The sequence below is a fragment of the Hippoglossus hippoglossus genome, chromosome 23, assembly GCF_009819705.1.
Source record: "Hippoglossus hippoglossus isolate fHipHip1 chromosome 23, fHipHip1.pri, whole genome shotgun sequence".
Classification (NCBI taxonomy): domain Eukaryota; kingdom Metazoa; phylum Chordata; class Actinopteri; order Pleuronectiformes; family Pleuronectidae; genus Hippoglossus; species Hippoglossus hippoglossus.
The window spans coordinates 12,869,090-12,891,848 of record NC_047173.1 but is presented as its reverse complement, the minus strand read 5'-3'; the positions used below and the strand labels follow the sequence as shown (position 1 = coordinate 12,891,848).

Genomic DNA, 22,759 nt, shown 5'->3' with positions numbered 1-22,759 from the left:
GATGAGTGAAAAAGAGAGGAAGGAGGAGCAGAAGAACTCAAGGTTGGATCCTCCACTGCGAAAAGCTCAAGGCAAACTTTCCATAAGATGAAAAGGAGTAGGGGCACGGATCCAGGGGTCAACAAAAGGTTGTATCTTTGAGCCTTTTTTGGCTTTATTGCCTTGGCAAGATAATGTTTTGTGTTGTCGCACTGGCAGCAGCTGCAGTGCTGCTCATAAATATTTGAGTCAGAAATGCACCTTGCAAACAAAAGACTTGAGGTCAACTCCGGGAGGGAACTGGAACAAAAGGCAGCAATACAGCAAATTAAAAGATTAAACCAAATCCATCCATGAGAGTGAACGTGGTAAATAATGACATCAGTTTTGGTAAAGAAACCACTTTCACAGTGAATTTCATTAAATTCACCTGCAAACTCTGTGTTTTCTCCAATGTGAGGTTTTAAAATATCTTGTTTTGTTGAGTTCAATTCCAAAAGATATTAAATGTGCTAGAAAAAGAAATGCAGCAAATTTGAAAAGCCGTAATCCGAGGAAGGATATTGAAAATGTCAGAAATAGCTGAATGTTGATTAATTTCCTGTCAATCAAGTAAACAATCCTCAAAATTTAGTCCATAATGAAGTTATTGTTTCAGCTCTCACACATTTAAGTACAGGAAAGATCGATGAAGCCAAAAGGAGGATGAAGTTCGGCAACATCACGATTATGATCAACAAAATATATCCCTCAGCTCCAATAACATCAAACTGGGCCTTTCAGCTACTGGTCCACATATTCTATGGATCAGAAGCACATTTACAACATTTCATGGTTGGAAAAGCCGACTAATAAGACTCCAGCTTGCTTTTACCGAGCTGGGAATATGGAAGATCTCAGGATCGGACTTGACGGCTGGAATCAACAAGAAAATAACTGTGGAACTTCCTTCAGTTCACTCGCGTAGATGCATTGGCAACACGTCTGCAGCCGGCGAGGACGAAGCAAAACACTGGAAAAAGATGCGGCTGAATACTAACGAGAAACCATTTGATCCAACAAAACCTAAATCTGTGTGCGGTCTATAAGCCTATTAGTCGTATGGCTGGGAGGTTTTAATCACTGTCTTTGTCTATAGGGTCCATTACCCAGAGACTGCATTACGATCCCTGGCTACTCTTTAGAGGTCAGAGGTCAAAACACTCTCACAACGATGTGATCACAGAGCTCTATTGACGGACGGGGCCCGGAGTGCTTTTATTGCTTCGGCACAAAACTTGTTACTTACACCTCTGTACACGAGTGAATAATTTGCATGTACAAATGTGCGACAGCGTCTCATTTATATAAATATACCTTTTGATTTGGTTGTAAATAATTACACTCTGGTGGACATATTTCTCCATCCCTTTTGTGCGTATGGATTTTTAAGCCAACAGCAGAGTGACTAATATTAGGGATGTGCGGCAGCAGTAATTGCAGGAGGAATAAATACTTCTATATTTTCTTTATCTTTCATGTACAGAGTGGCTTTGAGTCGGCAAATTAGCATAATGAGGGGACAGCAAATGGTTTGACAAAATGGCCGCCATCGGGGGCAATATTGTTGTGTAAATTGTGTATTTTTTCGGTCCGTAGATCGACAAAGGCGCGGTGATCACATGACAAAACGTACTAATACAAGTTTGCACGTATGGATTTAAACACAGAGCTGGAAACGAGGAGGCAGTTGTATGCGAGCTTGGAGATGTGGTAATTATTGGAGTGTCAGAAAGCCACAGGCGGCAAATGGACCTTGTTACATCAAATAATAAAGAATGGGGGGGAGGCCCCGCTACGTGCTTTATGTTACACAGATCGAACAACAGCAGCACAAATACTTATCCATACCACTGTGAGCTGCAGAAGAACAAGCGAGCAGGAGGAAGTGAGGAGTTTAAGATGATTTAAAAGACAGAGCCGTCAGAGTAAAGGGCTCGGAAATCAATCTGAAATTTACAGAAACCGACGGAAATGACCTGTTCAATAAATTCAACCTTTCACAGTTAGACCTCCACCTCAAAAATGACATAAGAGGTTTTTCATATTTGTTTTGTCCTCTAGTGTAAAAATCGACAAAGTTAAAAAGCCTAAAGTAACGGGAGCTCCTCTCTCCCACAGGAACATCAGACACAACAACTTGATCATAAACGACCCCCCTCGCTAAATGCACTAACTTGGTGTATCTAATAAACTTGCAACTGAGTGTTGCTAATCAATCCAAAAATGTTCATTTGAAAATGTGGTGACTTTTTTCTCTCCACAGTCGCCAAGTGCTTGCTCGTTGTGGGACCTGTTGTGTTTCTCTATAACGTAAGATCTCAACCTCACAATGTAAAGTGCCTTGAGATGATGCATGTGGTGCACAATACAGTTTAATTGAATTGAACTCCTAGTCAAGTCAGTCAAGGGACATTACAAACATGCACATTTGCATAATGCACACCTAGCAGCTAGTCCGGCACATCCGACCAATCACAACAGCTAGCCAATCAGAGCAGACTGGGCAGAAAGCGTCACTGATTTGAACAGGGAAAATAATTTGACCAATCAAGTCAGAGAGAAACAACACGAGAAGGCTCCACAGCAGCCCAGAATTCAGCTTTTGTCTCAAATTTAGATTTATCCAGCTCAACCCTCCCCATCAACTGCTGCCTCCTCTGTCTTTTCACTCACAATTTTCTGCAGGTACTTGTCCTTGCGGACGTCCACCATGACGTATCCCTCTTTGACCAGCCCGAGGCCGACGTCGTTCTTGGTGTCCCCGAACTGTATCGTGGCGTGTGAGCAGGTGGCCCCCGAGTACTCCACGTTCAACAGGCACTGGCTGTTCTGGATGTCCCGCACCACACAGTCCACCACGTCCGCACGGGCGTCCTCCTGGAAGAGAGACAGAGAGAAAGAGACGTTGATAAGGAGTGGGGATTAGGAAGGAAAAGGAGGAGGAGAGGAAATGGGGCATTAATAGATGGTGTGATCAGCAGAGGGGAAAAAAAGGGTGAGGAGATAATGGAATAGATGGAGAAGGGAGGGAAAGTGAGGAAAAAGAGGTGAAAGGGATAATTAGTGTGTTATCGCTGATGGCTCCTGATGGGCAAACGCACACAAAGACACGCAATGCAGAGGCTGATGTAAAAAGCCACATATGCATGAACATGTTCGGATTTGATTTCGGGGGGAGAGCAAGCGGTACTAAAGTGGTAGGGGTTCAATTTGCGTTATAATGTGGTCGCAATCAAACGTATCATTCACCAATCGGCAACTATTTCCTGATCACTGTAATCTGTGGAAATTACCTCCTCAGCCGGTTCAAGAGAGAAGAGATTCAAGTTGGGCTGAAGTTTCTAACGGCCTGAATCTCACCTGCCCTCCACCTCCTCCTCATCATCATGTCCCTTTCTTCTCGTTTCCTCTCATTCTTCAGTTAGTTACGTCTCTTATTCCTCACCCTCTTGAATGTGAAAGGCCAGCTTTTGATTGAACGCGTGTGCCGGGGGGAGGTGGAGCGGCTGCGGTGCAAACCTGACCTCACATCCTCCGGCGGTCGGGGCAGAAAAAAAAAAAAAAAAAAACTGAAAACAAAGGGAGCTGCATCTTCAAAGACAGGAAGACACTTAAAAACAAAAAAAAATGGGTCCCTGGCCATCATACATCCCTCCTCTACACCATCCATCTCTTTGCTTCCCTTCTTTCTTGCCCTGGTCTTGTCTCCATGGCAACCCCCTTCGAGCTAGTCGCCCTTGGGTATGTGCGTGTGTGTGTGTGTGTGTGTGTGTGCGTGAGCATGTGTGGGCAGGGAAGCTTGTTCAAGGCACAATAAACGAAGGGTCTTTTTTTGTCCCCGCTCTCCCCCTGGTCAGCTTGTCACACGCGCTGCAGGGGAGCTCAGGGCAAGAGAGAGCGAGGCCGAGGAAGAGTTGGTGTGTGACACAGAGAGAGAGAGAGAGGGAGAGAGGGAGAGAAAGAGAGAGGGAGAGAAAGAGAGAGAGACCGCCGACACCGGAGGAGAGAGAAAAACACAGGGAGAGAGTATTACAGAACAAGGATGCGTCAACACTGGCGAGGGGGGGGTTATACAAAATTAATGAGAGCCTTCCAGTGACCCCATCTTGTCGACCTTATGTGCAGAACAATCCCAGTTAAAACCCTTTGACGCATTAACAGCAGGCTGAGATATTTCCACTTTACTTACTGTGGCATGATTTTTTTTTTTTTTTTTACATTCAACACCTGAGCCAATTTAAACCCAAGCTTCAGTAATGAAACTTTATTGCCATGTATACTTTGATTCTTTCTTAGAGGAATATAAAAAGATATTTTTTCTACAGAACCTTTTCAAAAGCCAATGCATCCATCTTTCACTTTCCCTTCACACAAAGCACCCGCTTAAGAAGTGTATAAAGGACATGCACATTACAAGAGAGTGTATATGGATATGTGAAGACGAGTGTGAGGGAGCTGGTACAGAGAGAATCAATACCCAGACCTTAAAGAGAAAATGTTGATGGCAGCGAGTTATAAGTGTTGAAAATGCACAAATATAAATTGTAGGGAAAGTTGTGTAACCTTGAGGAAACCGTTTAATTGAGGTTGTATCTTTTGTGGTTGGACTTTTTTTTTTTATTTGGCATTTTTTAGGATTTACTCTGTTGTTTGTCTTTTTTACAAGTGCTCTCCAGACATTAACTACTTTCTTTAATTAGCTGACGAGGCATCCTTGAAGTGTCCGGGTGTCCGGAGAGGAGGCGGCTTCACAGGAGTTCACAACATCCAGGATAAAACTGGACTTGAAATGTGCTGGCGTCTGTTGCTACAGTGAGATGACACGAGCTCTGTAGCTTGGGCTAAGTTACAAGTTCACATTTCAGTTTTGTTTTCCTACAAAACAGAACAATGTCACTTTTTGAGGCATCTCACGAAACTGCACTAGAAAGCAGCAGATTTTTGTTGTTGCTGCGAAAAAGAAGGATTTTAAGACTAGACTGTGAAGCTGTGTGGCTTCATAGTCGAGACAGACATATGTGCAGGGCATCGCCTGGCAGGTTGAGCGACAGAGACACAACAACCTGTCCTGTGTGCGGCAGCAAAGGTGCAGTGCAAGTGGGGCAGCGTGGAGTCGGCGTGAATGACACGGTGAAACCGTCCAGACAGAACAGACGACAAACACATGACAGGAAAAGCAAGAGGAAACAAAAAGAAGAGGAAAAGGGTGAGACAGATGCAGAGTGACAGAGGAAGAGTGAGAGGGAGAGGTGTGTGTGTGTGGGCTGTAAAGTGTAGGTGATGCCTCTGTCCCCCGGGTTGGACCAACAGATGGGCCACTTCCTTTAGGAGACACTGACTCATGAGACAGGTGATAGCATGCACACAGGGATTACAAATGTGTGTACAGACACACACTAACACACACAGCTTCTACCAAGCCACTGAACTGAGAGAAGCTTTGAGTGTCGAGTAAGAAGCTGATGGGTCCAAATTCTGTTCTACATTTATATCCTAAATAATTCGGAAACATAAGCATTGCTGCATTAAAAAAAAACATTTAGCATATGTAGTCATGATGCAGCTAATCCCATGACAGTTGTCCTAGTAACACTTTGAAGCTAAAAACAACCTAATAACAGATGCTGGGGTTTGAAACATTTCAGGAGAGACGAGACAAAAATAAGACTTAACATCAACAGCAAAACACATTACAGCCTCTAAAATTAAGTCAAATTAGCACCGTGATCATAAATGACTGTGCAAGCCAAATGTATTAGCGAGGTGTACCTAATAAACTGGCAACCATGTGCTGCTATCACTCCAAAAATCTTTATTTTAATTGTATTTAATTAATTCTAGGGACATATTGTACAAATCTGCATAGTGCAACAAATATCCTTAAAACTACCAAACCACCCAGAGGTTATTCCGGCACAGAAGAGGCACCAAAAAAAATAAAAACATGTTTGTATCTGCACCAAATATTCTGGAAGCTACCGGCTCAGGATGCTTCCAATGAGTTGACCCCCCTGACACACTCAAAACGCAGGCGGAGACAAACACACACCGGGGGTTAGGTAAACACACACGCTGATGTAAACAAGAAGATTAGGGCTGCAGGAAGAAAAAACAAAAAAAACAACAACTGCTTCTCAACTATCAGATGGACATTTGAGCACAAACACAGCAAGTACCTGGAAACTCTGGATCTCTCTAAAGAAACTTTGGGACTCTTGGTCGCTGCAGAAATATCGAATCAATACAGAGATAAAGTTAAAGCTTCTCTGATACCATCTCAATTATTCTGGAGTAAATCAATGGCTTCGTGTTCAATGCCCTGTCGGCTTTGTAACACATACATTATGGATGAGCACTATTGCTCGGAATGAAAAAAAAAACTCGAGCCTTTTCCGTCGGCCGCAAACTTATCACCTCGTGCGATAAGTGAAACTCAGAACACTTTTTATGTCTTGCCAGGAAAGTCGACTTTCAAAAGCTGGCAGAAAATGAGCCTGAAGAAGTTGATATCTGGAAGTTAATTTTGAAGCTTTTCAGCGGCGACACATATTAAGAGATATGCGTGCGTGAGCGTCCGTGCACTTACGTCCTGTGGGACCTGGATGAAGGCGAAGGCATACTCGGTGGCCTGTGCTGGCAGGGTCCTGGTGCTGAAGGCGGGGGGCATGACAGCTAGACGGGTGGACGACACCACTTCTCTCTGAGGGAGGATGAGCAGAGGACAGAAATCAGACCCAATATAGAACAGCTTTCAAGGCAGCCTGCATGATGTTGATTTCTGCAATCAAACAGACACACTGACATTTGTTTTCACTACGGCTGTAATACTATGTGCAAACACCGCGGCTACTAAAGCTCCTAAAGTCTCTGTTCATGGTTTGAAATATTTACTCTCCGTAAAATGATCAGATTTTGGAGGGCGAGGCTTTTGAGAGCATGAAGCGAAAGCTCGACGGTAATTTGTGTATTTGTTTGAGATGAAGACGGCTTCAAAGCAAACACGACACACTTCCATCTCATGCTACAACTACAGCAACACAAGTTACAGGAGATGTAGGGAGAAAAGCTCAGGCGTGTTCATAATGATACAGACACATGAAACAGAAAAATGCAACAAGCTCGTTGGAAGCTTGTGAGGAAATTTTTGTCTCTAAGTGAAGAACATTTTCAAAACACAACTCAACACAGATTCACGCTGGAACTCGTCCTGTTCCCTCTAATGTACGTTTCTACGTTTCCTTCAATCCAGAATCGGCGCCGCATTACACACGTTTACTTTCGCAATGTGAAGGAAGGACAGATACCGTTTTTGTAGTTGTAGCTTTAGGGCTGCATGCTTGTATATGTCACCTTACCACTCATTTCACAGCTGTTTCTACAGCAGCGCTGAGACCCCTCTCTCTCTGAGCCATCTGCTCTGGAGCTCAGCGACAAGCAAAAGGTGAAGAATGAGTAAAGATGACAATAGACGTTGGGTTAAACGTCGCCAGACTCGTCAAAGGCAACATTACTTGCCAGTGGCGTTATTGTGTATTCGAATAAAATTATGATTGAAGTGTTAGAGGTAGGGTAAGGATTCAGTGTTCAGTGATTCTGCTCTAAATGGCCCAGAGAACCCGGGGCAGACCTCGCCGAAGGGACTGTAAATCCCAGTAATACCAGTTCAACTGTGTAAAGATTCTATTAATGTCTTATCTTAAGATTAATATGTTAACTTGCATTTCCAACCTCATATGTGGATGTATTGTGCAATGTAGTGACTGCATTTGTGTGTTTTTGCTGAAAAGCTTTTTATCATCGACTATTTGAAATGACCCTGATTCTGACCCCAAGTTCAGAATCTAAACAAAAATGCAAATTTCAGTAAATGAAACATACAAATTGAAGCGTTAAAGCTAATGCGTCCCGACAGGAATAAGCCGGAGTGAGTAATGGTCAATCGCTGATCACCACAGGGAGAACACGCTGGTGGAAAGTCAGACAAATATAGCCCTTAGAAATGGGGAGTTAATTTAATGACCCCCATATCTTAGGTTAATGTGTTCATTGGACTGTACAGTCTAGACAGAGAATACCCTCAACATTTATTATGGATTAGAAGGTTAAGATTTATTGACGTCATATTAGAGTTTGACAGCACTGTAAATGTGGCCTTTAAAAATGAAAGGCAAAAGTGCTCTGCTGTGTTTGCTAATGATCATATAATAATTCAGGTACGGCGCTGTACCTGTGACTAATAGCTCATGACACAGCAGCATGAAATCAAGGCCAGAATGACTCAATCCAAGAAGACACAAAACTACATAGGCCGAGGTGGATAGCAGCCTGTGTGTGTGTGTGTGTGTGTGTGTGTGCGCGCGCGCGCGCGCGCCAGGTTGGCCTCGGAGAATCACACTTTCAGCAACATGCCAGGATGCATCGCGTCTGCCAGCCAAACCTCGAGCTGTCCCCCACTCCGAGGTCAGTCACACACTGTGCCGCTCCACTGCATTATGGGAAATCTCCCGCGGGCCAGGGGTTGGCTGCATGAGCCACTTGGTGATGCAAGCATGTGTACGCACGTGGGCAGGGACGCAGACAATAACGCACTCACACAAGGAACGAGAGAGTGCCTTCATCATCACAGAGTATGAGAAAAAAAAAAAAGAGACTGAGATAGAATGGGGGGGGGGGGGGGGGGGGGGGGTTTCTGCTTTTGTCACCGGTACAAAAAGAAATAAAAATGATATACTCAGTTGTACCATTTGCTTCAGTAGTAAACAAAGGAAAACAAATACGCCTGCGTCTTATTTGTCCTGAAAACTCCGGCTGAAAGGCTACATTAAGGCTGCTTTGAACATGGAGATACGCAAACAACTGGTGTCTGGGTAGATGCAAGAAACAGAAAAGAAATCCCCTTTCAGACACTAGGTTTCCTCCGGCTGTGGGTTCTGAGCATCGCCCGATACAACTGTTTTGTTTGCCTTAACGATGATAGTGCAACATTCAGTGGCTTTGTCACGCGGTCAAATATTCGGTCACAGAGATACTTACGTTGCCATAGTCGATGTAGAAGACGTGCACCTTCGCCGGCGACTCAACTTTCTCCACTCGGGCTCTGTACCTGCAGCAGCAATAGAATAATTGAAAGGGGGAGAGGAAGACGGAGAGAGAGAGAGAGAGAGAGAGAGAGAGAGAGAGAGAGAGAGAGAGAGAGAGAGAGAGAGTAGAGCGGAGGGGAGCAAGAGATGAAGACAGAGGGCACAAGAGGGAAAAGGAGATGAGTAAATGATTTCCGTGCTTATTTCCCTGGGGGGAAGGTGTGGAGGATCTGTCTGTTGTGATCGGAGGAGAGGAGCAGGCGAGGATGAGCGGGCCGGGGGAGTGAGGGGGGGGGACACCGGGCGGACGAGGGGGGGGCTCTATCAGGACATCAGGACGGGCTGTGAAATTGCACAGAGGCCTCTTTGCAATAAAGGACAGAAATTTAAGGCTATTTTTGTCTTGTAGAAAAATAACTTTAGAGCATTAGTGTTAATGATAAGATGATAAGGGCACTTTGAAGATGAAGTTGATTTTATTGACCAACACATTATTGACCAAATTAAGGAAAAGCAATAGTACATTTTTGAAGTAAAGACTGTATATAAAGATGGACGACGCGTCTCCACGTCCGTTCACTATCCAGGATTGAAGCTTAAGTATTCCGGTTACGAACACGCCATCTTGCGTATTTGGATCACAGCGTCAAAACAAACTTTTGACTGATCTCGAGACAAACTTAGCTGTAAATCCTAAAGTTTCAGCCCATTTTATAGCCTCAAATAACCAATTAAAACCAAACTCACAGGAAATACACAAATCTGTGTGATAAGAACTAGCGTGTGTTTCGTTTGGCCCATGTCCCATCCACTAACATGGAGCTGGCAGGATGTATGATCTGTAACGCAGCCAACTCCCAGGAGGGCAATCAAGATGTTTTGGCTTCACTGTTTTTGGGGGAGCCGTCATGTCGACTATCTTTATACACAGTCTGTGATCGGAGCTGAATCCTCGTAATGAATTCATACAGAAGCTGCAGAAGAGAATGTCTTCCTCAGTCTCTTCATCTGACCACCACTGACAAAGACAAACTGGCAGCAAAGCAAGGACAGCGGGAGAGAAGAGCCACACGGGCGAAGAGAGACAACAGAACAAAGTTATAAACGATAAACGGGAAGACGAGCTTCAGATGCGGGGAGGAAGAGTGAGAGACGGAGCGAGCGACTGACGAACACAGTTTTCTCCTCCTCTCGATTCACTCTGACTCTGCGGTGTTCTGAAAGGCCTTGAAAGGCAACGGATTTCTAATTAGCCCCCTAATGAAACAAGCCGACATTCCACATGCGTCACAGAATACAAAGATATGGACACAATGTGAACATGAACTTAATTAGCTCACTGAATTATATGGAGCTGTTTTATTTTTTTAAAAGACAGAAATTTCAGACATTTGCCACAGGGTGCAGGATTATTGTTCTGTCTTTACAAACAATAGCTTAAAGGGAGTGATGGGTTTTCACAACTTATTGTGGAGGCTGGAGCGAGAGAATAACTTTCGCTTGGCCCCCAATACCCCGGAGAGGGAGAGGAAGAGAGAAGGAAGAGAGAAGAACACCTGCTTCAGGGAACTTTCTTTTTTCATCATCACTTTTGTGATCTTTTTTCGTCGTCACCTTCCTGACATAGACACTCTCCCTCCCTCCCTCGATCACTGTGACTTCTATCTGTCCCCATGACCATCTGTAAACTTCCAGCATCCGGTGCAGAGACAAGATGAAGAGGTGTGTGTGTGTGTGTGTGTGTGTGTGTGTGTGTGTGTGTGTGTGTGTGTGTGTGTTACTGTCAAGCGGCTGCTGATTCTACAGGGCCAGAGCAGTGGCAGTGAGCTAATTACACCCTGAGGGTGTTTGCAGTTAACACATCACAGGCTTAAACAGAAACAAGGTAAAAAGGGAAGTGTCGACGGAGAGAAGAAAATAAAACAAACGTACAGATTGTCGCTGGACAAACTGTTCGAGTCGGGCAGTTTGGGATAATGATAAATCAAACATTTGCAGGTAAGGAAGCTCTGATAGATTTTTTCTGTCCAGTGTTAATGATACTTGTATTCAGGGTATTTGCTGAAACACCGATTTATAGGAAAACATGGTACAATGTCGATTCAGAGTTAGAGCTCCTTCATAACTCATTGTAAATTGACGTGGAAGAAGAAACCGTATTTAAGGTGGATCTGTCACCTCTGACCCTACAGGATAGATCAGTTAGTTCTATATAGAACGGATAAGGCACTCGTTTTAGTTTCAGTGTGTGTTGTCAATGGGTTGAGTATCAAAGTGTTTGCTCACCATTCGCCATCAGCGAACTTGGCTATGCAGTGGTCCCCTCGGCGCGGGGCGTAGGATCCTTCCACTGGAGGCTGGGCGGCGATCTCTGCTCTCAATGGTCTCCATCAGACCTTCCAACTGGCCTCCTGAAACAGACACAGCGACAGCATGAGTGACAACTTCGACGCAGAGACACTTCAATTTACAGTCCCCCCCCCCTACCTTGACACGGATACGTCTGCTGCTTTGCCTTTATTACTATTTAATCTAATTTAAAACATGTTTTCCTACTCCCCACAGAGAGGACGTCGGAAATATTGGGTCGCAGATTTCATTAAATTCTCTCTGCTACGAGGTGCAGGCGTTTTCATTGGTTTGCATGTTGGCCTGACTGAGTGATTGACAGAGAGCAGGTCCTGGAGCAACAGCAGAAAATGAAACACCTGTATCCAACCTCCGCAGACCTGAATAAATTCATCAGTACAAGAGAAATAAAGTCGGATGATACTTCGCAGAGCTTTTTGTGCACACACACACACAAACTGAGGATGTTTCTGGAGGTCGTCTGTGCCGTTTGTAGCTAAATCTTCTCGTAATCACGTCTCTTTTGTTAAGAAAAATTAGATTATTACTTATTGCACGATGCAGCTTAGTTTGATACAAGATGCTGAGGTTGAAGTTAAATTGCATCACTCCCTTAATTCATAGGGACAAGCACAAAAAATACCAATTCATCTTGGTAGATTACAAAGCTTTTCAGTCAAAAGATTTATGTTTGGATGTGGAGGAAAGACACTCATTTAAATCTCAAACGCTACAACTCCATTGTTATGCCACATGGTGTCTGCTCCAAACCCATGTTAACCTCAACTGCCCTTTAGAACCCAAAAAGACAGCGGAAATACCCAGAAGAAAAATAATCGGTGGTTTTTGTGACTCTTGGCACTTCACCACCACGTAGTTAAAGCTGGTTTGACCCTGTTGGAGAAATACAGATTTGAGTAAAGCAAGCCTGCTCTCCCGATGGGCCTTTATGGCCCATCAAACCATTACATCATGAGGGGCAGACCGATTATGGTGGATTCAGGAGATTGTGGCTGTCGATATAGTTGCAGGAGGAAAAAGCAGATAGTGAGCGAGGGCTGCGCGGTTTCAATGACTGTGGTAAATGGAGGCCTAATTGACACCCATCAATTGCAATTGGGAGGCTGATTGCGAGCGCTACTATGTATATGCATCTCCGAGAGAGTCACCTGCTGCTGTTTGTGCAACATATACAGTCGATATGTTTGTGCTCTCTGTGTGTGTGTGTGTGCACAATCAATCAAAGCGGCTGATTTAGTAAAATGGCCCAAATGAAATTCAATGGCTGCACATTCCAAGCCTATTTTACATCGATTCAGCTGCTAAAGGGTGTTTGCAGGCATGAAGGCCAGGATCCTCCCGATACTGTTTTCCTTTGTAAAAGATCTTAAAATAGGTAATAATAGAAAAAGTTTAAAAAAAACTAAATGAAATAAGATCCAGGGTCCAACTTAACCAAAGAGTGAGTTGGTTTCAAAAGCTTAACAGAGAACTTTGAAATTGAAAATGAAATTTGAACATGTGCAAACATTAAGACAACGCTGTGTCCTTCCCACACGGCAGAATATATTCTATCAAATCTCTAAAGCCGCTTTAAGGCATGTGTTGAAGTCTGGATATTTTCCTGAAATATTCTGGAGGGGCTGTACCTGGGAATGCAAATGTCTGACTCAGCTGCTGCAGAGAAATTTTCAGAACATTTTCAGAAAAAAAGTGGGACCATGTGACAATACAGCAGGAAAATGAAAAAATTCACAGCCTGCAAGTGCGCGTCGATGTCATTTTCAAACACGTGATGGACACGAATCTGCAAAAATACAAATATGTCATGAAGAAAAAAAGATGTCATACGTGTAGTAGATGCTGACAAAAAACGTCAACTTGAAGACACCGAGATTCGAGGTCTTTTGGTGATAAGAACAAACTGTGCCTCTCAACAGAATTTACGTCATGAATGTCCTAACTCCTGCTGCTCTGCCCAGTCGCAAATTTTCAGGACAATTTCCAGAGTTCTTAAAGAAAGCTTAAAACAAGATAGAAGAAAAAGGCTCTTTACTGATGTGGACTTGTGTTTTTATCACAGCTCAGGTAAACACATTCTGTTGATTTCATGTGCACACGGACACAGTCTGTGTGTAATACGACTTCTGCTTACTTTACACGTTACTGTGAAACAGCTTGAGGGAAGGCAGCACACACACCTTACCCCTGCACTGCTGCTATAAGTCGTCATTAACGCCTTATATTATTTATGCTGGTAAATATAATACAAAGACATATAAATAATGAGCTTGTTTTCCCAGGGTTGTCTGTGCTGAGACAGCCAGGCAGCTGCCAACCAGCCGTGTGCGGGAAATCTTCATTAGCGTGATGTCAAACTAAGAGTGGGGGAAAAAAGTGTGGAGGGAAAACTGGGAGCTCAGTTTGATTGTGGAGGGGGTCAGGGCAGGAGGGGAGGGGGGAGGGGCGGGGGGGGGGTGTCCAAACACCTCATTGGCCACCTACTGCTTCACCAACTGCTGATGAATGCAGTGTGGGGAATAGGAGTATAAACACACACACACGCACCAAACAGACACATCCTCAGCATTTTGTAGAGAAAGCAGTTTTTGGAAAAACATTGTCGGATGAATTGCCTGCATCTCATAAACACAAACACACACGCACGCCCTCAGAGGTGGTGTGGTGACATCATAGCGCCCCAGCTTTTGCCACGGTTGCGTTGGGGCTGCAGCCGGCCACTTTCCTTGATTTATTAATCTAATTAAAAAAGGTTAGTGTGCGTCTTCCCTCCCTCTTCAAGTGCACCAGTGTATATTTATGCGTGTACATTTACACAAGACATATATTTATATCTCTTCCCATGTTCCGCTGTGGGTCCAGCAAGAACCGAAATAAATGGCACGCAACCTTTAAAAGGGGCTTCTACCTGCTATATACAGTATATACTCTAATACTAATACTCTAACTAATGGATGGGGCCTCTTAGTGGAGCCTAATTAACAATGCGTTATTCATGGGAATGGTAAAAGCCGGCCTGAGTGATGGTATGTAGATGCAGCTGTGCGATACATTAAAATGGGGAGGAAATATTCTCACATGCCACATCCTGAGCAGTGTCCTGATTCGCTGATGGTGAGATGATATGACTGCCATGTCTCCGTGTGTCATACGTTTGACAGCCAATTCCTCGCTGTCAGATCGGATGGGTTGCCTAAATGCGTTCCGTCGCCATCACGCTTGCTGGCTTTGAATTACACCTACAGTGCAGTCGTAAATACAAATCAGGCTTTTTTTTTCCCTTCGGAAGGTCCCGTTACCGCTTGTGCTGCTCACATGCATCACTCTAAATCATCCCGAAGAGCCACCGACGCCATTCAAGTCAACCTCTGTATTTTCTATTCACATTTCGTATCAGTGATTAAACTGCTTCGCACACATATTGTACAATTTGTTTCCCAAGCACCTCAGATTTGCTGCGTTTTCCTCCTGGAAGAAGACATTGATCACTGCACTGTACAGGATTGATGGATGTTAGATGAGCATCTTTGTGCAGAGGTGGTATGGGGGGGGGAAAGCGGTTATCACTGTTGCCTGGTAGAAGAAGGTTCCTAGTTTAAGTCGTGGTTGAGGTTTCTGTGTGGGTTTTCTCCAGGAGGGTCCAAAGACATGCAGACCGGGGTTAGCTTAAGTGGAGATTCTAAATTGACCGTAGGTGTGAGGTAAAGAACCAAAGACAAAACTAACCAAGCCCACATGGTTATTATTTGTTTCCCCCATTATAGACACATGGAGAGTATATGGATGGATCTTTATGGAGACCAGCTCAAGAAACATAAAGTCACATATACACATCCACACTGCGACATCTTAAGAGAAGCTATGATGAGCAGTGTACTAAATAATCCACTAATGGGCTATTTATAGTCCATAAGTGAATAAACTTTCTTTCTTTCCCTGGTACTGAGACACTGTATGTTCTACTATAAGCGTTTTCTCTATAGCCTCTGGACTGTATAGGCTCTGGTTGGGTTATGAAGTCAAAGGGCAGTGAGAGTGCAGTGTTATGGATCAGCAATCTTAACAAGCTGTGACCCATAGATTCACTTGAATTAGTTCCAAGTCAGGGCCAGTTACACTCTTGAAAATAAACCGGAGCCTTTGCACAGACGGATGTCAACTCTGGCTTTTGTGAAATAATAGAAAGAAAAAAGACTGTACTGTACAAATCAATATGTGGATACAGCATTTTACAATGTGCGTGTTTGATTTAGTGGGCATAGTGGGCTTCATCCATTGTCATTATTCTCTGCTGGGATTTCGAGTTCTGATTTGCTGAGCGGGACAAACTGGAGTTTGAGGTTATGAATTTATCAGGAACACATCATCCTTCTGCGTGCGTGAGTGCTATTCCATTATCTGTGCGGTGTAGCTCTGTGCGATGCGACGACATCTGTCATTTCACATTCTCTCAGTCTTTACAGAAATATTCTTCGTCTTTTGGACGGCACTTTGTGCTCTACCACGCGGAACGGATGCAGGCAGGAAAAAGGCAACGCAAACATGGCTGTCAGGGAATTTGAGACTATTACATCTTTTAATACTGTGTGAGACGCGTACTGAGCCTGACCAAAGTGATGTCGTGAGGCCTCTGCAAGAATGTTTGAGATTATGTTTCGTGTTAGGAGTTGCCATCCTGTCCATGTCCCTGGGATAAGACGCATCTTGAGACAATTCCCTTTCTCAGGAAGAGAATGATCTTGAGATGACTTCACGTGATCCAGACTTGTTCCCTGCTCCCTCCCAAAGGATTTAATACTGAGATGTTTCTATTGTACCTCAAGGCTTTTTGGTTTGTTCGCATGGAAGTTGAACTAAGAATCTTTGTTGTAGAAATATTCGAGGACAGCTCAGGGTCATGCAGTTAATTCACCACAACATCATTCAGCCATCAAAACATCTTTCGATAACATTTCTATTCATCGGTGGTCAACGAAGATGGCTCAGAATTGGATGATTCCAAACAGGAAAAAAGTCTTTAACCATCTGAAACAAAAAAAGGAGGTTGTATCCGAAAGACCTTTTGTCACACGGACATGTTTGGTTTATGATAAAGTCTGAAACAAACCAGAAGACCAGGCTTTCCAAATTCCACACAATAAACCTCTTTTACCACCTACATCAGAATCAGAGTCTGTGGATGAGCGTATAGTCGAGTGCTTAAAACAAACCACAGATGTAACATATGGCGAGAAGAACCCATGAAAATGGAAAGGAGGGAACAGCTGCCATCACAACTTACATCTGCAAAGCAATGGCCCCAATTCACACAGTCGAGAGAACGTATGCATAACAAGTAACAATATCTGGGTATGAGATTTTGGCAATATCACACAGACGTAATATAGTGTAAATGCGCTTATCATAACACATACATTTACAGGAAGAGCCAGTATGCACAAGGAAAGGGACATAAATGACCACAATAACAGGAACGGCTCCGACTGCAATCAGCGTGGAGGGAAACTGAAATGGGTTTTACATGCAGAGAGAGAAAATCCAGGCCCTGTGGGGGTCAATTGAGCAAACTCTTATGCATGTGCAGCAGCCCAGTGAAATTCTGAGTGAATGTGAGCAGCAGTCACATTAGGAGGCAAAATGCAGCCAGGACACACTGCATTACAGAGGCAGATTCCCATTTAATGTTGGCTAAAAGACAACTAAATATCTGCATGTGGAAGGGCTAAACCCTGTCGAGCGTGAGAGCTCATTTTGTGTTGCGGGCAGAGCCAAAAAAAAAAAGAAAGAAAAAAGATCCAAACCACTGAGTGTGTCTGATGCTGGCCGGTTTCTCTCTCGTCCTCATCTCCGTATTTCTCCCGTCTTTTTTTCCCCTCCCTTGTTCCATAATCTGTTTATACGCCATTACGGCTACAGCTGTTTGTAAATCATATATAATTACATTGTGAATGCCCGGTGCGGAGTGAGGGAACGATAAGGCTTAAAAACAAGGAAACAAAAGAGAAAAGGAGACCGACAACAGCTTTACAGGTTGGTTATGATCATATTTGATGATACTGTGGCACACGGTAAAATCCAGACAAGGGGAGGGGGGACAAAAATGTACCCACACATCCCGAGTCCGTACTGAATTCTATTAAGCTGTTTACCAGAGCTATTAAACCACAGAAGGGTAAATAATCGCAATATGGCAGAGGCAGAGGCCAAGAGAGCAATGGTTGCTTATGAGAGTGTTCTAATTTCCTGGCTTATAAGAATGAAGGAATTAGGAGACAAAGCCGAGAGCATCCATGAAAAGGACACCTGCTGGGGAAACAAGCAGCTGGAGACGATCCAGAAACGTAAACCTGGCTATAAATCGACTAGAATTCACCAATGGAAAAAAGGGAGAGCGAGTGAGACGAAGTCAAACTGAAACTAAAACTATTACGAGGATTAGTCTGTGTCCATGCTAACATGCCTGATAATGTATATATCAGGCAACCATTCACATATACTGGGCGTGTGATTATCTACTGCAAACACTACCAACGAAGAACAGCAATGTTTTATAGTTAAAAAACGTTTGCCCTCAAAAAAGATTAGTCGAGTCGTAACTAATAAGGAAGCAAATGTAGGTGACTATGATTGTTTGAAAAACGTCTTTGTTTCTGCATGTCCATAAGACAACGCAGCCTCAGAGGTTTCAAACTCAACCAGGACCAGCAGTGTTTCCAAACTTCTCCGTTTTGGGAGCCTAAAAGCTCCAGAGTCGTGTTGACAGGAACAGTGATGCAGTAGTCGAGATGTAGCCTGAGAAATACAGCAGAACCTTTGCTTTGAGGCCAACAGCTCAAACACTGTCGCCGTACAGGGCTTTGTGCTTTAGCTCACCTGTTAGTTCGGAGTGTTAAATATGCATGAGCTCTGGACGGGCTTTATCCTCGCGGGTAGAGGAGAAGCCGGGATTCGGGACGTGCGAGCAACACTTCAAAAGCTAAAAGGCCGCAAACCGACAAACAACAAAATCCACCGGCTCAGCACAATGTGTGTTCTGGTCGGGGGAGGACTGAACTCGTGTGCGTGTGGGCAAACACATAGAGCTGTCAAGAGTCTAATGCCCCCAGTGGTTGGTCAACAAAGAAGCGGCGCTCACCCAGGGATTGTTTGTACACTTACTGAAGACACAGTGTGACAAGGAGGGAGCTACGACGAGAGAGAGGCCATTTACTCCCCCTTCCTGAGCGATGTTTAAAGTGGTGTCAGCATCTGCAGAGCGTTGAGGGAGGCCGCTATAAAAACAAATGATCCCCCTGCTTGACTAATGCTGCTCCACTCCCACTGGAGAGTGATATGGATTATATCTCATGTGATGCCCCCCCCCCACCACCACCAATTACCCTGTTCCATTCTACCCTTCCCGGCAGTCTGGAGCCTTTTACGGCAAATTACTGTTTCTGTAATTGGAAAAGTCATCAGTGAAATATCTGAACAGAGGCAGCATCTGTGGCTCGCCTTTTTTTTTTGCATCAGCCTCTCCCGTTCCTCTCTCTGCCACCTGTCGAGCCTCATTGACTGCAGCTAATGCCCCGTTTTGATTGTGAGGAGTCCAAATATACTCATAAGATGGCCCTGTATTTGGAGAAGAGGAGCAGGGGGGAATTGGACAGGGGTGGGAAATGGGTGTGGGGGTGGGTCCTGGCCAATTTTGAAGAGGAACCCCATTTGGGCCTGTAAGTGGCTCACCACTGTGAAAAGTGTCATTCAGCCATTCAGCTCTCTGGCAATAGAGCCAGGAGCTGCCATTAGTGCGAATCGCGCTCGCTAAGACGGTGAAGAACGAGCACGAAGATGCTTATTTTTCCACCTGAAAAGCAAAAGCAGCGCGCCTCAAACCGACAGGTGAGCTGACCTTTTAGAAGCTAAGTTGCGTATCTCATTTAATTATGAATGTTTGGGGACGGGGGGGACTTCATCCGGGCAGGGTCTGACCTCTAAATATTGCATCTGCTGCAGTGGCAAGGAGCAGCGAGAGTAAAAAAAAAAAAAAAAAACAGCCGCCTCAGCTGCTACTGCAACTTTCATTCACCTGCTTGGTTTACTTTGTTCACTGCAGGTATGAGGTCGAATGGCACCACAACAAGGCCTCGCACTCACTTCAGCTGAATTAAACATGACACATAAAAGGCAGATGAACAAAGATACATGGTCCTCGATGTCGGGGGGAAGATTTCACAGAAACAATAACTTCTTTCTTTCAGGCCTTGTGAGACTTCTGATTGTTTAGACAGCAACACATTTTATGTAGGCGGAATCTGAAATTAAAACTTTCTGCTTGAGCCTGAATATAATTGCATCCGTATTGGGAGAACAGTGCAGCAATTAAATCCCAAAAGTTGAGGAGGCTATTAAACTATTCAACAAAAATCATTAATTCAATTGTCACATTTCGCACTTTGGTGGATTTTCCTATGTCGTTTCTCTAGAAACTGTTTCTCTGTACAATTAGTTCTTCATTGTTTGAATTAGTCTGCTAAATGAAGAACTTGCACGATTCACAAGGAATACTTTTTTAAAAGAAAAAATAGACGAATAGCTGTAGGAGTCAATCATCTCAACGACTTTGGCTTGAAGCCCAAAGCGCCACCGAAAGATTTCTCACTGAAAATTAGGGGACAGAAATAAAATGGTCGTGCAGGAAGCCTTGTGAAAACCATTTCTAAATGTGAACCTGTGTTTTCTATTGAGCTCCGTGGTATAAAGTAATCATTGCTCGGCTGCCTTGACACAACATTAAATTAGGGGGGGCCACTCACCCTGATCAATATGAAGTACTACAGCAGTTCTCATGTTGTTTTAACCCTCAGTATCAGTGGTACTCAAGCAGAGAAAACAGAGACAGTGTCAAGTGATGCTGTGAGATCACTGTCGGGAAGCCATCCTGGAATAAGACGTGGTTTGGGAAGAGACTAAATTAAAGAGAAAACCTGCTCGGAGAGCGAACAACTAAATAAACCAATATGGAAATTCTCAAGCTGCGGGACCTAAACAAGCTCTTGACAAAATAAGATTGAAACGTAACATTTCATAATAATGGAATTCAGTTTCAAAAGGGCCCTGGTTTGAAGTCGAGCCAGAGCGAGAACAGCTCCCCTGCCTGCCTCGCTGCCTGCCTCGCCGGGTCCAGCATCATTAGGTGATGAACAGCTGCTGTGTGTAAAAGGTAGAAGTGTGAATAATGCGGACGGAGTGGCACCTGGTTGGGGGGGGGGGGACTTCACTCATTATGAGTTTGTGTGGGAGCCAGGAAACAAGCACTAGACAGGATGTACCACCAACTGCGCCGCAACTGAGGCCTGGGGTGGGATAGAGCAGAGAATGTGTTTGTCGGGCGAGCTGGGCCTGGTCTGGCTATCCAGTCTCACGGAGGTGACATTTGGGTAACGTCCAAATCTGCGGGAGGCGACTAGTAAGGAAAAAACAACAACAAAGATAATTAAAACCCTGTAGGAAAGTTGCCCAGTGGTACAATCTATAAACAAGGGTTCCCCATACAGGCTAGACCTTACACGTTTGAGCGTGACTTTTTGTAACTTACTCATCATGGACAGGATTTTAATCTGTGTACCACAAACATTGTGCGATAATGATCACACAAACAGAACAAACATGGTGAGCATATGAAAAACACCCAGTCGAATGCTGTCTGCTGTGCTAATTCTAGTACTATACTTTCCCTGCCGCAATATATACAATAATTTTATTTCTTCTGTGAAGAGGACACGGTTGCATTGTATTAGTCCACCTACGAGCTTTTTCAAAGGGTTTCAACTCCATGTCATGGTCTTCCTAAGAAGATGAAGAGCAGTAAGCCATAGAGAAAGCCCATTTCCATACTTGGTCACATGATGACCACTGGGCTGTTCCCAGGACACAGCAAAAGGTCATCTGTTGAGGAAGACCATGGAATGTAGGTGGAATCTTGAGGAAAAGCTGCATTTACCTCGACTGGGGCATAATCCTGGGCTCAACATCGTGATGACTGTCAGCCATTGGAGATTATCCACTGGCTCAACCCTCCAGAACACATCCACAATACACAGTTTATCTACCCATCCATCCGTCCATCCATCTATCCGAGATTAGGTCAAGTTGCTGGCCAAGTAGGGTATTTCCAGACGTCCCTCTACCCACAGTTCCTAACTCTACATGGGGGATCCCGAGGCATTCCCACGCAGGATGGAATATGGAGTCCCTCCATCGACTTCTGTGTCCACCCCAGGGCCTCCTCCTGCTGCTTGGGCGTGCCCAATAAACCTCCAACTTAATTAAATTCCCCGAGCCATCTCAACTGTCTCTCGTCAACGTCTCGAGTTGTTTCATACCTCAAACTTTATTCAAAACTCCCCTAAACTATGAGAGCCTGTGAAATTGAGGCACAGTTTATGAGTTTTAAGATAAACTAATACCGCTCTAAGATATGTCTTTCAAAAATTAAAAAGCTGCAGAGCATCCAATACTCAGGTTCCAGCAATTATGGCTACACACCCATCAAGTCTACAGGGCTATATTTAGAGAGTTTTTAATTACGTCTACTCACGACCACAGTGGCAAAGCAACAACGGTGTACAGCAGAGTCACCTCCGCACCCCCGTGCTAGGAACGGCCTCTGTCTCTGAGTGTCCAAGGTCACACAGATCTACACAGGTCCCCCTCTGACAGTAATTACATATAGCCTCCGGAGAGAGAGGGAGCAACACAACACAAAGAGGGAAAATAGGGAGAGGAAAGAGAAACAGCGGTACGAAGGACAGTGAGAGAGATAGTGTGTGTGTGTGTGTGTGTGTGTGTGTGTGTGTGGTGGTGGTGGTGGTGGTGGTGGTGGTGGTGGTGGGGGGGGTGGGGGGGGGGGGGGGGGGGGGTGGGGGGGGGGGGAGACAATGAGAGATAAACGCATAGAGCAACAGATAAAGACCCTTCAAATAAACTGAGGATTAAAGAGCGCAATCCCTCAAGCTTCTCAGTGAAAAAAACATTCCTAATGTGGAATTAATCACTTATCAAGCTGGTGTAAAGATATCCATATACGAAAAAAAAAAAAAATATATATATATATATATATATATATATATAACACACTTAAGAGTAATTAAATGTGAATAATTAAAAGGGGTAAAGTACAGAGTGCTTTTAGACCCCCGGAGAATAAAAGATATTACAAACGGCGTTTTCTCTATAATGTATAATAGTAACTTCAGAAGATCAGAGCGGGAAAAGTTACACGGGGGAAACGTGCGTTCATCAAAAGC

General features: G+C 44.2%; 1 protein-coding gene across 1 annotated transcript in view; it reads right to left on the bottom strand.

Annotated features, from left to right (window-relative positions):
* The window catches only part of snd1 (staphylococcal nuclease and tudor domain containing 1), a 173,945-nt gene that overhangs the window by 13,857 nt on the left and 137,329 nt on the right, over positions 1-22,759 (bottom strand). Inside the window, 5 exon segments of the mRNA XM_034579091.1 lie at positions 2,695-2,898; positions 6,608-6,721; positions 9,055-9,124; positions 11,388-11,482; positions 11,484-11,512. Of these exon segments, the coding sequence (XP_034434982.1) occupies positions 2,695-2,898; positions 6,608-6,721; positions 9,055-9,124; positions 11,388-11,482; positions 11,484-11,512 (512 nt within the window).